The 17,540-nt window shown below is 37.4% G+C and overlaps 1 protein-coding gene across 2 annotated transcripts in view; it reads left to right on the forward strand.

Annotated features, from left to right (window-relative positions):
• The window catches only part of SEL1L (SEL1L adaptor subunit of SYVN1 ubiquitin ligase), a 43,070-nt gene that overhangs the window by 21,007 nt on the left and 4,523 nt on the right, over positions 1-17,540 (forward strand). The window contains exons 5-20 of one of the 2 annotated variants that reach the window (XM_080395229.1): positions 176-281; positions 2,011-2,173; positions 4,097-4,150; positions 4,235-4,294; positions 4,902-4,983; positions 5,293-5,447; positions 6,200-6,256; positions 7,308-7,376; positions 8,671-8,748; positions 9,915-9,977; positions 10,735-10,822; positions 11,076-11,224; positions 11,751-11,916; positions 13,513-13,584; positions 14,761-14,933; positions 16,492-16,620. In XM_080395229.1, the coding sequence (XP_080251355.1) occupies positions 176-281; positions 2,011-2,173; positions 4,097-4,150; positions 4,235-4,294; positions 4,902-4,983; positions 5,293-5,447; positions 6,200-6,256; positions 7,308-7,376; positions 8,671-8,748; positions 9,915-9,977; positions 10,735-10,822; positions 11,076-11,224; positions 11,751-11,916; positions 13,513-13,584; positions 14,761-14,933; positions 16,492-16,620 (1,664 nt within the window). Of the gene's footprint in view, positions 1-175; positions 282-2,010; positions 2,174-4,096; positions 4,151-4,234; positions 4,295-4,901; positions 4,984-5,292; positions 5,448-6,199; positions 6,257-7,307; positions 7,377-8,670; positions 8,749-9,914; positions 9,978-10,734; positions 10,823-11,075; positions 11,225-11,750; positions 11,917-13,509; positions 13,585-14,760; positions 14,934-16,491; positions 16,621-17,540 lie in introns of both variants that reach the window. The other variant, XM_080395228.1, reaches the window with a different exon arrangement.

A 17,540-nucleotide genomic window follows, 5' to 3' on the forward strand; every position in this document is an offset into this window, starting at 1 on the left:
CTACCAAGATATCCAACACCTCCTTTAGACAGCATTTTGTAATCACTTGGTCTGTTTACTGGTTCCAGAAACATATTTCTGGCTGTAATTTCCCTTTAGAACCAATAGGAATTTTGAGAGAATAGCCTTGATCTGTGTAATTGGAGCTCTTAATGTACACTTTTCTTTTTCTTAGCTGAAGAGCAGTCTAATAAGAGAAGGCAGATGCAAGAAGCTGAGGATGTTTATCAGACCGGAATGAAAATCCTTAATGAAAGCAATAAAAAGGCTCAGAAGAAAGAGTAAGTCTACCTCCTCCACCCCCACAAGAGAATGATGACATGGCTGGTCACTCTGGCTTAATTGAAAGATAAATTAAATTAGTTGCCCTGGCACTTTGCACTTCATTGGACTTAGAATCAAACTATGCAGTGATAGTACTGAACATAAATAGTAATTTCAGGGTGTTTAGAAAAACAAATTTATGCCTGCTTTCCTCTGAATTCACGAAAATTTGTATAAGATTGATTTCTGAAGAGTGGTGATCAAAACGTTGAGTTAATGCAAGATGGCACTGCAGTTCTCTAGCCACAATTTGTATGTGGCAACTGCCCAGAAGAAAACTGTGAACATGATACCACTTATTTGTCCTTTTTCAAATGTTTATTACGGTCTGGTTCTCCTTCTGCTTCAAAGATTAAGTGGGCAAAATCAGCATTTCTTGTCCTGCTCTGGTTTTGTTCCTGCTTTCTAATGTTTTCAGTCATCATAAAGACAGTATTAAACTTGATCTCAACAAATTGTTAAAACACTAATAATTAACGTTGTATGACAGAAAAGGGTAATGCTTTTAGGTGGAACCAAAAAAGAGAATTAAATGAGTGTTCTGTTCATTCTGGTCTGTTTTCTACTCTGTATATATCCAACTACTGATGAAATAGTTGTCAGCTTACCACTGTAATTAAGAGTAGCTATGTAATTTAGAGCTCCCTGGTACTCACACTGATATTCTCATCAGTAAGTGGTGACTTCAGGCTGCTGATTATTATGTGAGCGCTATTACCATGTTAAACTTGTTCATGGAGATAAGGGAGTGTATTTCTACTTTATGTATCAGGGAAACTGAAGTTGTCCATCACCCCTTGGCGAAGGCAAAGGGAAACAATATCTGTTAGACTCTGCTTAGTATTCTTTTATATAAAATAATGTAGGAATTGTAAAACAATAATAGATCTTGGTTCTCTTGAACACCTTACATTTTTCTTAGAAGACAAAATTGTATGAGAAACCAGGTGTGCCTCAGGCTGAAAGAAAGCAAGTCTGAGAATAGAAGGGAGAAGTAAATAAGAATCTTGGAATGGTATCAAAGGTCCATGAGAAAACGAGCTGAAGCATGCTTGACAGTACCGTGCTTGTGTCAATGTTTAAGGACAGTTTTTTAATTGCTGTGAACCTATTTTGGAGGACTACTGTAAGTTCTGAGGCTGAAGTAGAAGGATGGGTTTCCAGAGAACTTTCTCATTGTTACAATGCTTTTCCTCATTTTTCATCACAAAATTGATCATGTATATAGTTGTCTTGGACCCAGCATTGGGGTTTGGAATGATTTTGTGCTCAACAAATCAAAGAGACTCCATAGTCTTTTTTTCAGGCTTCTTTTTTCGGTCATGATCTGTGAAGCTATCAAACTAGCGGTCCTAATAGATATCTAGTACGGGGCTTAAAATTGTTGCTATAAAACCGTAATCATTTGTCCTTAAACTTTTCATCTATCTTACAGGGGAGGAAATGCACATTGCTTTGGGTATGGAGCAGAGTGAACATTAAAATGCAGTTTGTTAGCTAAATCATATGGGTTGTTGCATAGATTGATGATTTGGAGTAGAACAAATTACTGTAGTTAGATGTATTTGTGGGAAATAGAAGCAAAAACAGAGGAGCAAAACACACACACCCCCACCAGATCTTCAGGCTTATGAATGGAATCTGCATCTTTGCCTCAAGGTGACTTAGAAATTGTTTTCTTTTAAGAGCATATCAATATCTTCTGAAAGCAGCTGACATGAATCATACCAAGGCAATGGAGAAAGTGTCTTATGCTTTGTTGTTTGGGGATTACTTGAAGCAGAACATCCAGTCATCGAAAGAACTATTTGAAAAACTAACAGAAGAAGGTTCTCCTAAAGGACAAATGGTATGTATGTCCTTAGATTCTACAGAAGTTTTGATAGGTTTATAAATGGCTTCATAGATTGTGCTTACTCTAAGGTGGTTATATAAATTGTTCTTGTGTCCAGAATAGAATGAGAACAGTAAGTGCTATCTGTTGCCTGGTCAAAAAAAAAAAAAAAAAAAAAAAAAACAAAACCAAAACCAAACAAAACAAAAAAACGGGGCAGAGTACTGCTCTTTTAAATGATTTGAAAACTTGGTGTAAAATGTTTGGTTCAGGCTCTGGTTCAAGAAATACATTTTATTAATTCTGGCCTAAGCATTTCCTAATCCTGGCTACTGATTGCCTTTACCTTTTTGAATTTCATCAGTGCCTTGCTTTTGTTCAAAGATTGTCCCCCAAATGCTTCTGCTTCTGCATGCTGCTGGCATTACTGAGGGTGCAGTAACAAATGTCACCTGCACCCCAAGGTAAACACACGGAAGACACATGGAAACAAGTCTTCTCTGTGAGTGTAAAAAAACCCCGGCATTAAACCACCAGCAATATGGTATGGTGGTGGTCTTTTCATTTAAGTTCTTTTCTGTTGTATGACTGACTAGGTTGGATGTGTAAGTCAGAAAACAGGTAGATACAGGTGACTCCAGCCAGCAAACAGCTGAACTCTGTGTCTTTTCTTGTGGTTTGTTTGGGATATTGCAGCTTTTCATCTGCAGTTTTGTCTTTGAGATGGGTAGATACACACAAGGTTTTAATCTAGGAAATCATAAACTCCTTAGGAATCTTGAAAGCTGATTAGTGGAACGGGACTTACTTTGTCCATTTGCCTTTGAAAATTATAGAATTGTTCAAACATAAATGATCATGTGTAATATCATAAAATGTGGGTGTGAATAATTTTAATGCGTCAATATTTGCATGTACTTACTGTTTATTTGGAAGTGTCAGCTTCTTTAGGAATTAGCCAGTTTCATTTAGTTCTTAGGCTACCAAATCTCATGCTGTTGCCTGTTTTAATGTTGGAGTGCTGATTTATCATAGAAGGCAGGAACGTGTTTTCTCTAGAAACTTTGTATCTTGGTGAAGGCCTTGACTTTTATTGGTCTAGAATTCCATACTGCCTGCATGAGGTGATTTTTTCAGGGGGTATGTGCTTTCAGAATTGCCTAGAATGGTCTTAGAACACCATGAAATCTGACAGCTTTATATATACGCTGTTACCTTCTGTGCTACTAGTTTCTCCTCTGAACCATGCAGCTGTAACAGGTGTTACAGATAGAGCAATAATTATGTAAATTTTAAGATCAAAAATAACTTTTGGAGAAGGAAAAAAAAACAAAAAACAAAAAAAATCCCAAGCAAACCAAAACAACCCACACCTCAGCCAAACAGTTCTGTGCATTCTAACTGCTTATATTTATAGTCATAAATGCAACTAACCCGTGGCAGGACAGATGCAAAACAGTAAATTCATAGGATGTGTTAGACAGTAAATCAAGCAGTAAGACCAATCCAAAGAAGGTCATGGTTCATCTGTGTTTGCCCTGGTGTACAGGTCAGATAGGACACGTGAATAACCTGACAGATGTTGCTGATCTTCACTTGAGGGTCTTTAAACTGGGATATTTTTACTGTTCAGGGCCTTTGGATCTATTTTTTTCATTCAGGGAAGCAGTAGTTTCTTTTTGGCGTTCGATCCACTAGAGTGAATTCTGGTGAGATGTTTTTATTGTTAGTGTCCTGTCCTAGGCAACTGAATAATTCAGAAAATCCATACGTTAAAAGGGGCAGGGAAGGGCCTAGATTTAGGAGGTACCAAAGTGAAGGTAGAGCTTGGTATATTATTTGCAACTTCGAACTGTTGTTCGACTTCTTTATGTATTCCAAGAAAACTGATTCTGGATTTGTCAAAGGGTGTGCTAACAAACTTCATTTTATTTCTAGGCTCTTGGATTTCTGTATGCATCTGGTCTAGGAGTCAATTCTAGTCAAGCTAAGGTAACTCATAAATCTTCAGTGTGTGATCTTGTATTTTATCTTGGAGGCAGATGTTAGATAACCAATGATTATTTTTTTTTAAAGGCCCTGGTGTATTACACTTTTGGAGCTTTAGGAGGAAATCTGATTGCCCATATGATCTTGGTAAGTAATGTAGTTAATAAACTTTATACATGCAAGAACTTTTTTATACTCTTAAATTTTTTTATGTGAGATTTGCATACACTGGCCAAATATTAGAACATCATGCATGCATTGGGTGGGCAGTAGGACTCCTATTACTTCTTGTTAACCTAAGGAAAAGTCTGCTTGTTTTAAGCTGTATACTACTATGAATTTAGATGGGCCATATTTACATCTCTAAAAGCAGAAGTGTCAGACTTTTAATTTTTATAGGCTAATGAGAACTGTGAAATCCAGAGATCTTTACAGAAGATGCTGTTTTAATCAGTATTGTGAGATTTAAGACAAAGTGCAACATGTGTAAGTAAAAGGCTTTAGGTTTTCACCCATTCGTATCATTCTGCTTATTTGCTTTTTCCTCAGTAATATCTGAAGTATACTGGCTACGCTTAACCTTTAATGGTATCAGTCTGTCGCTTTTAATGTGGACACGATGGACTTGTGGCCTTTGTTTTGCCTGTGGTGTCGGTCAAATCTTGCTCAAGTAACATAAAAAAAGTTTGTAAACTGGGAAGCAGTGTGTTGTCAAATAACTAATAGTCCCATATGTGTTTATTTTCCTTTCTAGGGTTACCGGTACTGGGCTGGGATAGGAGTCCTTCAGAGTTGTGAATCTGCTCTCACTCACTACCGACTTGTAGCTAATCACGGTAAAAACTTTTTACTGAGCTAATGTTCTTGACTTTCTATATATTTCTGTATTGTTCACCTAGAAGATACTAGAAGTACTATCAACACTAACAGTATAAAACCAGAGAATTCCTGCTGTTATCTGGCCCTGAATCATGATACCCTATTTTCATCGCTATTGAAATGTCTTTAATTCTTGGAGAGTGTTGAAATAATTAATTCGCTCTGAGTAACAGTCTGAAGCTCTTAAAGATCTGTTTTTACTAAGTTGCAGTGTAATATTTGTATGGAACAGAACTCTCTGAAAATTTATCTTATCTGTTTTCCAGTTGCTAGTGACATTTCTTTGACTGGTGGCACAGTGGTTCAGCGAATTCGCTTAGCAGATGAAGTAGAAAATCCAGGAATGGCAAGTGGGATGCTAGAGGAAGACTTGATTCAATATTACCAGTTTTTAGCAGAGAAAGGAGATGTACAAGCACAGGTAAGATTAAGTTCACCTACTGGCATGCAGAGGTTTTCAGGAATTACAGGAACAGCTTTATGAAATAGGGAAAGATGCTGGAGTATTAGTTTCCTCTTCCTCCTAAAGCAACCTGGTTGTTGTTTCCTGATAAGTTTTTAAGAGAAGGGGCTTATATTTTAGAGTGTTTAAGATAGAACTTTGACAGTAAATTCAAATTTTGTGGAAAATAAAACATTACAATTTTAGTATCTTAGGGAAGAGGATCTTGACTTTCACTGGAAACCAGCCACACTAGCTTAAGATAGCTCTCTTCAGGTGTTGTGGAGGAAGCCTTGATCAAAAGAACTGGTCGTGACAGGGGACCTGAATTTCTTGCTGCTTCTGCTCTTACATGACTTTTGCATGCTGCAGGCTTGACCTCTTCTACGCAGTGCAGGAGGGGAGGACGCCGGTACAGGCAAATTGTCACAGTTCAGCTTGGTTATATGTGAATTAAGAATTAGGCAGGCAGAATTTGAATGAACAGTTACTTTGTATCTAGGACAGTCACGTCACTCTTATCTAGGGTAAAATTTCTGCTTAAGCTAATGTGGAAAAATAGGACTGTACTGTAGTTACTGAAGCAAATCTGTGTCTTCTGACTTTGTGGTGTCTTTAACTCTAATAGGGTCTGTCTTTCTGCGTGTAATTAGCTCACTGGTATCTGTATTACTAGAAAAAACAGTCCCTAGAGAACAGTGACTTATTTGTCATGGAAAACTTGTTTTTAGGTTGGCCTTGGACAGTTACACTTGCATGGAGGAAGAGGAGTAGAGCAAAATCATCAGGTACCCTTTTTATATCTCTCTGATGTGTCTTACACTTGGCAGAAAAGGAGGAAGTATAGCTGAGACCACAGTGAAGCAAAAGTGTTTAAGTACCACTGCAATGTATTTAATGACTTCAGTAAATTCAGTAAAAAAAAAATAAAAGACTTCAGTCTTGTTCAGTAAAACTTAATTCATTCAATAAAACTTAATCTTTATGTGACTAGTACATGGAGCTGGCTTTCTTACACAATTAGTTTAAGACTAATCATCTCAGAAATGAGGAACTCGAAAACAAAGACCAGGTTTTCATCAAGTAGTACTTGAAAGTGGCTGAGCTTTTGTGCATGTAGTAGAGTCTTCATGACACATTGTGTATGCATTAGTAGTGATAGTCCGGTTTCTGTGGCTTGCAAGGATATTTTGCTTCTGTAGACACAAAACAGTGCAACTTTCAACACTAAGGATATTAAGTGTGCACAGAAAATAGAACTTCTGCTGATATAAGCCAACCTAGCTACTGCTTATAGAAGTTAACATAGCTAACCTTTTCTTAAAATATGTATTGAAAAAATGGACAGCTGAGGATGTGCAGCCTGAGGATTATTTCAGACTCTGCTACCAACCAGAAATTATTTAATGGTCGTGACATTTAAAATGCCTTAAAGTGACAGCTCTAGAGGGGTTCAGAGATGATATCAAGTAGTCAGAACGAGTATAGCCAAGCTCTGTGTGAAACTGGAATAGGTACTGGCAGATCTCCCCTCTTCTAAGCAAGGTTTGGAGGTACAGCAAAGAAGTAAGATTCACCTGTGTAGCTTGTGCATAGTAGCAGTTGTCATATTTTTTTCCTGTTTTCTGGAATCCACTGTTGAGAGGGACTGCTGCTCAATATTCCTATTCTAAATGGGAAACCCTGTTACATATATTGATTTAGGTGGGATTGATAACTCCTGTTCCCAGAAGAACCTGGTAACTTGGCAAACAACGTACTTACCTCTGTTCCATTTGCAAGAAAAGGTACTCAAATCATAGTCATGGTGGCTAAAACACTTCGTATTTTTTCCTACAGCGAGCATTTGAGTATTTCAATCAAGCAGCTAATGCTGGCAATTCACATGCCATGGCCTTTCTAGGAAAGGTAAGATATGAAGAGTCTTAAAAGTAAGAAAATTGACTGCCTTTCAAAGAAAAATAACAAATACTTCCCACTTTCTGGTATCAGGCAGTCTAAAACTTGAATGCTGGAATCTAAGTACTTCTGGTTTGCTACTGTTTTAAATTGTCCTGCAAGATTTGAGTGTCATAGTCTATTATGTCTAGTCTAAATTTTCTGCTTGCTCCTTCACTTTAGGAACTTCTGTTTTTTTCAGATAGTGCTTGAACTAGATTTTTTAATTATTTTATTTTAAAAAGTGGTTGAATGCCTAAATGTTCTTATTCTGTGGTGGAGTTCAAAACTTGGCGTAGGCCATTATGCTTTTCCATACAGTGTGTGAGGAAAGCTAGGCTTGTCAGAAGTTTTGCCTAGTGGGAAATACTAAATTCAGGAAGGAAAGGGGAAAGCCATCTATATTCTTATTCTGTGTAGAACACTGAGGTGTCTTGAGTCAGAGTTGCCAGCAGGTCTGCATCTGCTCTGAACCAAAGCCCGAGTCTATCTGCAAGGTAGACTACTGTATAGCAGTTTTCTCAGATTTAAGTCCTTTTTTCTAATCTAAAACATGATTGACAAGCCTCTGTTAGCAATGCTAATGTGTTACTGCTTAGAAGGTCACTTGCCTGAGATCTGGGTTGCAGGCTGCCTTCACCCTGTGAGGAGCTAAATCCTGATTATTCAACTTGAGTACCCTTTAAGGTTAGGCTGCAATAAGCAGCAGCTCTAGCTCATCTTTTTCAGGCTGCCCCTGCAGTAGAGGATGCAAAATTTGTCCGTAGAGCATGAAAAAATAGCATAAAGCACTGGTCAAGGCATCTGACAGGAGAAATTGCTGGTTCCTGCTGTCTCTGCTTGAGTATTTAGTATCTAATAAATACTGAAATGAGCAGGGCTTAGCAGCCAATTTTTGCTTTATTTTCAAGTATTGTAACTGCTAATACAGTTGGACTTTCACTGGTCTTAGAAGATTTTTGCCTGATTATGTCATCTTTACTCCACACTGGTAGAACCTAAAAATGAAAGGTATTGTCTTGAAAACTTTTTAATTTTATGGGCAGATCATTCTCCATTAGGAAGTTAAACACTCTGGATATGAATTTTACAGTGTAGACATGTCTTCTGCTCCTGGGCAAGTTCTTTAATGGTTGTTTAGTAGAGCAGTAGTCAGACTCATCTAAAGTACAATAGACTCCCTCTCATAGGCAAAGTGAAAATGCTCCATGATCTTCATCCTAAACTCCTTCAGCTGTTCTTCAATAACGCCTTTCTCTTTCAGATGTACTCGGAAGGAAGTGATGTTGTACCTCAGAGCAATGAAACAGCTCTTCAGTATTTCAAGAAAGCTGCTGATATGGTATGATTATCTGTAAGCTAGAAATACAGCAGATGCACTAAAAAGTTGATTAGTCCAGAAATGCTGGAAGTGCTTCTTTTTGTCTGCTTCTGTGTGCGTACACCTACTCCCAACTTCTGTCCCAGATTAGCCCATAATTAAACATTCATTGTCTTAAGATGTCAGAAGCTGCCTGCAGTTCTGATCGCGGCGCTTCGTGAAGTTGTGTTCAGCACAAGGAGTCTCTCATGAATGCTGGCATCAGTATGAAATACTGTCCACCTGAGTAGCCTGCATTCTGTTGTTAATTTTCATTAATCTGAAGTTGCCTTGTCACAGGAAGTTGCAATGCACTGATACAACGTTATTTTGGTTCTGTTTGGTGCTCAGGGAATAGATAATGTTTTTGGTTTTATACCTCTCATCTCACTGGAGTGTTTGGTTTTGAGCTGTTAATCCCTTGTGTCTGTCTTTGACCTATCCTTTATGGTGGTGTACGTACAGTTAAAGCATGAGTATCCTCCAGGAATGATGTTTAGCATGTGGAACATAGTAGATGAAATTTTGCAGGGACTGTTCTAAGATCACTGTCTTCATGGTTCTTGCATTCCACAACTAGACTGCTGTTCTTCATCTCTGTCCTAGAGTAAGGGTCTCTCAGCTTGCTAATTTCCTGCATTAACTGAAGGTTTCTGATGTGCCCCGTTGCCTGTCCTGGTTCGCAGGGACAGCGGTCAGTAATGCAGCCTACAGAACAGCCACCGATATGCCTTAAGACAGATTCTTGGAGTTCCTGTAGTTGTTTTTGAAGCTTCTGTAGCATCCAGAAAATCATAAACTTGGAAAAAGTACGGACGAATAAGCTGTTAATGCCCCAACTTTCTGTGGGCTGGGGGGTGTGGGGGTTCTATGTCTTGTACAACATTTTGAGAGTGCACAGTAGACTTTCATAACCAGTACTGAAAGTGCTTCTTTTTCCTGTTAACCACCTGTGTAGTTACTGAATAAAAATTACCAAAGATGCTGTTTTCTCCCTAAATAACTTATGTACTTGGAGCAAAGTTACAAAGCAAATCTATCTGAAACATTGTTATTTATTTTTAGTGATGTTAGAGACATACCAGATTTGAAAGACGTAGCTGCAGGTTTTGCCATTCTTTTCAGAATTGTTTTTCCTGTGTTTTCAGGGTAATCCAGTTGGACAGAGTGGATTAGGAATGGCTTACCTCTACGGAAGAGGTGTTCCAGTGGTAAGCTTTTGACGGTTGTTTTTCTAATCATAGGTGATTGTGTAATTTCTCGTTGTCGGAAGACTTTCTCTGGAGGGAAGTACTGAATTGTGAATATTTCTGTTAAACTGAAAACTCCATGAGGAAATCTGTAATACATATAATAATAATAATAATAATAATAATAAAATCATTATGGAATTAGCAGCTATTAGCTATTATAGCAGTGTGAATTTTTAGCAGCAGTTTTGAACTTGGCTTTAGTTTTCTTGTGAACTAAAACCAGTCCTAACTGTCCCCGTTTTCTGTCTCTTGTGACAGTGGAGGAACAATTTGAAATTTTTAATTAGTTCATTTGCCTTGTTGCTTTTCCCACAAGAAGGTTTCTTGTCAAATGTTTTGTATTTAGCTATGCAAACAGATATTGAGAAGTTAATTAGCCCAAAGCTGATGAAATAAGTTAAACAATTGTTCTAGAAATAAAGAGGGCATCCGTTCTGTTAAGCGTAAGTATTTATAGCAATGCTTATGTGGATGCCAGCTTTGAGACAGCTACAGATTTAAGACATGCTAATATCAGTGCAGACTGCTTGGTTGGGGGTTTTTGTTTCCACATTTTGACCACGTGAATATTTTAGCACTATATATCTTGCTGTAATTTTTCTGTAATTTAGATCTGTCCTTACACTTACACATATGTGTGCACACATATTTTCTTTTGTTACTGAAATTGGGGTGTATTGCAAGGCTTTAACGACCGGACCAAATCTTTCTGCAGAATTATGAGCTAGCACTGAAGTATTTCCAGAAGGCTGCAGAACAGGGATGGGTTGATGGACAACTTCAACTGGGTTCCATGTATTACAGTAAGTGGTATGAAAATGATTTGCTGGGTCTAAGCATCTGCCCTTCCGGTAATTGTTCGCTAGGTGGCGGTAGAAGTGTATATATACTGCACGTGGGGTGGCCTTACTGCATTGAATTTCTATTTCGTTCTGCTTTTCCTAACACTTTCACAACGTTTTTCGTTAATAATTTTAAAGAGAAAGTACACAATACATTTTCTACAACTCTGCTTTTCAAAAGGAATGAATAGCAATGACTTGCTCTTTCTTTTAGATGGCATTGGAGTCAAGAGAGACTATAAACAAGCTTTGAAATATTTTAATTTGGCCTCCCAGGGTGGCCACATTCTGGCATTTTATAATCTGGCTCAGATGCATGCTACTGGCACTGGAGTGATGCGATCCTGTCATACTGCTGTTGAGGTAAGGTCATCTGTTTATAAAGATCACATGATACTGACTTGCAAAAGGTTGGCTATAACCACATCAGCTTATATAGGAAATTTGTCCTAGCTAAAATCCACTGGTGACTGCAGAGCAAGGCTATCAAAAGAAAAAGTGGTTATTATCAAACTCCTTTGTATCTCATGAGAAAAATATTTTTATGTTGATAAGGAAGGTTTGTATTTGCTTTATCAACAGAAGAAAACCAAAAGAATGTAATAGCAAACACTGGTATTTTATAAGTACTGAATTTTTCATTTAGATATGAGTTTGAGTGTAACAGAAAAGCTGATATTAAGAATAAGTCTGAAAAAGCATCTGAATCGTGGCACGTATTTGCTTCGTAACCTGTATCTTAAAGTAACCCTGTCTTAAGTAGTGAGTTAGTCTGTCAGGTTTTTCCTCTGATATGTAAACATTTTGAACAAGGTTTACCTCTTGCAAAACTGAAATTTCCAAAGTTCTTGACTAGTGTTCTCCTCCTTTGGTTTTTTTTCCTATGCAGTTGTTTAAGAACGTATGTGAACGAGGGCGTTGGTCTGAAAGACTGATGACTGCCTACAACAGCTATAAAGATGGTGATTCAAATTCTGCTGTGGTTCAATATCTTCTTCTGGCAGAACAAGGCTACGAAGTTGCACAAAGCAATGCTGCTTTCATACTTGATCAGAGTAAGGACCTGAATTTGTACTGAAAGTATTTTGGGTTTTTTTGGAGTTGGCCTCCATTTAGTAGAACGCTTGAAGATACAATTACATAGCTCTTGTTCAGTCAGAATTTCAGTGAGACTCTTGTCCTCATTCCTGCTCTTCACACTGGAAAGCAGTTTTAATTTTCACTTAACTTTCTGGCCTAAAAGTTAGAATACACTTAAATTCTGACTTACAGGGTAGGGAGAGAATGCTTTAGAAACTTGTACAATGTGAAAATTCTCTTCCCTGGACTTCTGAAACACAGTCTTAACATTTTATTTTTAAATCTGTGAAGTAGGAATTACATTAGTTTTACCTTTAGCCTTTACTATGCATATAAGCTTCAGTTTCCTTTGCTCTTTATTTTGTAGCATCTTTTCTACCAGCGCATTGTTTTCTTTCAGACTTTTTTTTTTAACTTTACTCATACTACTCTTGAAGCAGGGATGAGGAACTGGGTAGTTGATTCTGTTATATTTGAAAAAACTTGTCCCGGGTCTCTGATTGCAACTAGATGGCTAGAGCTTGGATATTATTTTTTTTTAAGAGTTTGAGGTCACAGGGAAACAATGGAAATACAAGTGACAAATCTTTCTAGAAACTACAAAACCCAGTGTATTAAACTTTCTGGATCTCAAATCCAGAAATCTAGGTGTCTCATTACCAGCTTTAGGGCTTTGTATATAAAAATCAGCTATTGGTGGCTAATAGGCTTGTCTTAATTGCTTATCTTAATTTCCAGTTAATGTTTTTTGAAGGTGTCTTAGTGGTTCATCTTCAGAAGAGCTTACAACAATGGCAGTCTTGGCTGGGAGTGCATTCTTACAAAGAAATAGTGTCTTTCCCTGGGTTAAAATTCTGATTGTCATTACTCAGATGTGTCTGCATCTCGACTGGAGATTAATTTAAAATTACTTCATACAGTTTATACAGAAAATCTGTATGTCAACTCTGAGATAGTATAGCTGAAACCATACTTTAAACTAGAAGTGAAGAAGTTAGAAATCCTTTGAGCTGTCTGAACTCCGATACTTCAGCAACCCTCGGTTTATGGACAAGTACAGTAACTTCTGTTCTGAAGTAGCTGTAGCACTGCTGTGTCAAATATGCGTGCTCTGGCTGATTAAGGAGTTTAAGCCTTCATTTTACTTCACTAGTCTTGTTTTTGAAACGTTCAAACTAAAATAGCTTATACTTGAGCCTTGTATTTGAGTGCAGCTTTGTCAGAGCCCAAACTGTGTGCTCTTAAGACTGGCATCTTCTGGCATTCCTCAAGTATGCCCCAGAATCTCCTACAGCAGGAATAGGAGAGGTGCTCGGTAAGCAGTATTTCAGGGTGAAACGGTACAGTGTGTTCCTAGCTCTTATGTGGGCGGATATGTGGAAAAAACAAATAAATGAATTGGTTTTTAAAAGTTTCAGATGAGTTGAATCTTGTTTGTGCTATAGCACAGATTACTTCAAGTTTTTAGTTCCTTTCAGCAGTCTGAGTATAAGCGTGGGGGGGTTTTGTGGTCTTGTGTGCGTGTGCTGTGCCATGCTCCTATTTAACTGAATTACTTTCTTCTCTAGAAGAAGCTAGCATAGTAGGAGAAAATGAAACCTATCCTCGGGCTTTGCTTCACTGGAATAGAGCAGCCTCTCAAGGTATGTTCCATACCTCACAATTCTGATTACAGTTTATTTTTAGTAGAGCCATTAACATTTAATTTCATGGGTTTTATGAAACAGGGAAGGAAGGAAGGAAGGAAAGCTTACCTCCTTCTGTTCAACATTAGTTATATTCCACATAGGGTAGTTGTTCTTTGTTCCACTGTTAGCTATAACGTCATTGCAATACGCTTGCAGTTCTGAGCTGTTCTGAGATCCTGAAGATTAAAGGGACTAAAACAATGTGTGGTGTGTTTCTTTTATCATTCCATATGGAATTATAGAGCAGTGTTAAACAGCATAAGGAATGTTTACACTGACTTTTCTAAAAATAAATCCATTTGGAAAAACAGGTACAAAGTATTCTCTAGGATTTTGGTACTTGTCATCATTTATAAGAAATGCAGTTTCCTATTCAAAGCAAGCAAAGCTCAGTGATGAAGAGTGATATCTTCATGTCCAGCCAACCCAAGTTTAAACTCTGGTGCTTGTGATCTATCCTAAAATAAGTAAAACTAAACTTAATAATTAAATATCTCAGTGTGAGGTCTCTAACTTTCGTATGGGTGCATCTACATCAATGTCTCGACGCTAGCTTTTTGCTTAAGAGCAAGTGTATCATGCAATGGATCCCAAGGGTTTTGTCTGAAAATCTTCAGACCTACTTGGCTTTTAGTAGGAAGTTAGAAATCGAGAGGATGGAATGGCTAAGTATTCAATTACCAAATGATGATGAAAAATTTTATTTTTCAGGTTTGCAGTGTCTCTGTTTTAAAGACAAAGCTGAAGACTGTAATGGCTATATAGTAAATGAAAAGTTTTCCTGTAATAAGTGGCTATGAACAACATGACACAGGTTTTCAACTTATCCCACTAAATAGCAATAAAAATGTTGGTAGCATTACTGGGAAAAGGACTTCCCTGAAAACAGAAACTGGTTGCATTTTGGTTAGCTAAACCAAATTTTAAAAAAACAAAAAACAAAAAACAAAAAAAAAGAAAAACCCCACAACAAAACCACCAAACAAAACAAAAACCCAAATAAATTATAAAGAGTTTATGTGAGAGGAAAAAAGGGAAACAGTTCATGCAAACTGTGGAAAGTAATACTAAAGCCCATATCAGGCTTTCTTTGCCTAGCTATTTTTTTTGTTGTTGTTTCTTGATTTATAGGATATACAGTTGCAAGAATTAAACTTGGAGATTACCATTTTTATGGATTTGGTACTGATGTTGATTATGAAACTGCATTTATTCACTATCGACTGGCATCAGAGCAACAGCACAGTGCTCAAGCAATGTTTAATCTGGGCTACATGCATGAGAAGGGATTGGGAATCAAGCAGGTGAGTAAGCTGTAGGCTAATAGTCTGCTCCTTTGCAGTGCATTTACTAATACTAGATTTAAGTCCATAACCACTACTGGGCTTTAGGCACTATATAACCACTTTGTAGGAGTTAGCATGTCTCCCAATACATTCTCCAGTAGCAGATGGATATGTATATCCATTTCATGCTTACCTATGTGAAGAAACAAGACACAGACGGGGAAAAAAGCTATTTGCCCACAGTTGTGAAGATAGGCAAAAAGAATGCCATATGCTCGAGTAATGCTTTCAGGACTTTGAAGTGTAATGAAGTTAATGTACATCAGCTCCAGGTTCAGAGTGTTTTGGCACAAGATTGTTCTCATCCTCTGAAACGCTGATAATTCGTTTTCTGTATCGTGACCTTTTGCAAACAAGTTCTGAGCATCTTCAAGTAACAAGCCATAAGCACCAACAACAATATGATTTTTAGCTATGGATCTTCAAATCGGGCTAGGCCACAATTCCCTTTACAAACTATGTTGCCTAAAAGAAGGCAGTATATCTGGTCCTCCAAGGAAGCCCATGGCATATTGCTGTCAGTAATTAACTAAAACAGGGAATCCAGAGCAGCGTGTTCTTGTATGTGTCAAAAGAATGTAGTTAGTATTTGCATACTAATTTTGAGCAGCCTACCTTACCTTAATGTATCATTAATTCATGCAATTAATGTATGATTTTAGTAATATCTTCTGGGTGACCTGAAACTGTAAGAAATGGTTTAATTTTTCTTATTTTCAGTCAGCTTCAACATTGAGTTTTGGCTAGGTATGCACCTTTTAATTATTGTGTTGGTTCAGTAAAAGACCAATTTTTGCTTCTTTTCCCCTAAATTCTTGGCAAAAGGTCAGAGCAGTGAAGGGCAAGTCTTAGCTCAGTATTGGTACTTGGGCAGCAGCAAGCGATCAGCATTTGAAAACTGCATACTCACCTAGCTGTAGAAGTGAAAATACAGTACGCAAACAGAATTATTTCTGAAATTTATCTTCAGATTTTATTGTAGGACTGTTTTCTCTTTTTAACTGAGTCCTCAAAACTAGTTAACTTTTGAAAGTGAGCCTGCAGCTAAAAGTAACAGTGCTAAAGTTGGGATGTTTTCTTTAAAAAAAAAAAAAATCCTTTCAGGCATGGACTTACTACATTTGCTTCTGCCTTGAAACCAACCCAATTCAGAGCAAGTAATAAAAACATGAAAAATGTTATTCCATCATGTTTACTGTAACTGCTAAGAATTTGAGAAAAGTGAGTCCTAGTGCTATTATTTGCACAGAGTATTCTCCAACCCGAAGCAGGGATGGCTACACATAGGTAGCTGAAATGAGTACACAGGGGCTCACAATGGGTGTATGCAGCCATGCTTTATGCAGGTGAATAATACTTCCCTCTCCTATAGTTCCACTATGGAAGAAAGAGTTGAACTTGACCAAAACCCTTGTATTCAAATGACAGTATACAATAGCTTCTAGAAAAAGCTCTAGATTTTATGGTTAATGTTTCAATTTCTTCAAAATTAAGCTTTGTATTTTCTTAACTTTAGGATATTCATCTTGCAAAACGATTCTATGACATGGCAGCTGAAGCAAGCCCAGATGCTCAGGTTCCAGTCTTCCTAGCACTTTGCAAGCTTGGAGTGATTTATTCTTTGCAGTATGTACGAGATATCAATGTAAGTCTTCCAGAATTAAAAGGAAAAACAACAAATGGCTAGTTTTCAAAGAAACATGAGTTGTAATCTTACTGAAGCAGAAGTCTTACTTGAACCTTCTGAAAACAGGATAGTTGTGTTTGTATTGTTGCATATTAAGGGAATTACTGCAGCTGTGATTCCCATTTCTTATTTGTGCAATTGTGTGAACTGAAATATGCACAGCCCGTGCTCTTCTGTGCTCTTCTTCCCTTGAAAAGAATTTCCCTAACCTGTTTGACTGTTCTTATCCATGACCATCTGCTAGCAATGTTGAGCAGATGATTACAATGACATAATCACTGTTCAAGAAAAGAAATACTTTTTTGTAGCCCTAATTCTGATGCTATTTTATATTCAGCTGTAACAATCCCACTTGAGTTGTACTTTAATTTCTATCGGGGAAAAAATTATTATTTGTATTAGATGGTTCAGCCATTGTGCAGAGCTTCTACCGAGTGAAAAAAAGTATTTGGCTAGAACTTAGGTAAATTCTTTCTATATAGTATCTGAAATATTTGTCAGTATTCTGACATCTTCCAGCCTTTTGGTTTACTTAATAAATTCAAATGATACAGAAGTTATTACCACTTACAGCGCTGGCAAGTTCAAGCAATCCAGCTAAGTCTGACAGAATTTAATAGTCTTGAGACAGGGGATTTTCAGGAGCAGACAGTTGAAATACTCTAAATCAATTGAGCAAACACCCATGTAGCACTCACGGAAGCTAGTATGCAGAACACAGATACTCCAAGTTTTAAATCTGCTGATGCAAACTTAAGTTGGCAATGACTCTGTAGTGCCATCAGATACAGTAATGAAGCATAAACTGTGTGTTGGCTAATGCTAATGTGAATGGAAGTCTGATAAAAAGGCAGTTCAGTCAAAAACTAACAGCAAGT

The sequence above is a fragment of the Falco punctatus genome (genome assembly GCF_963210335.1).
Source record: "Falco punctatus genome assembly, chromosome: 7".
In the NCBI taxonomy this organism is placed as follows: Eukaryota; Metazoa; Chordata; class Aves; order Falconiformes; family Falconidae; genus Falco; species Falco punctatus.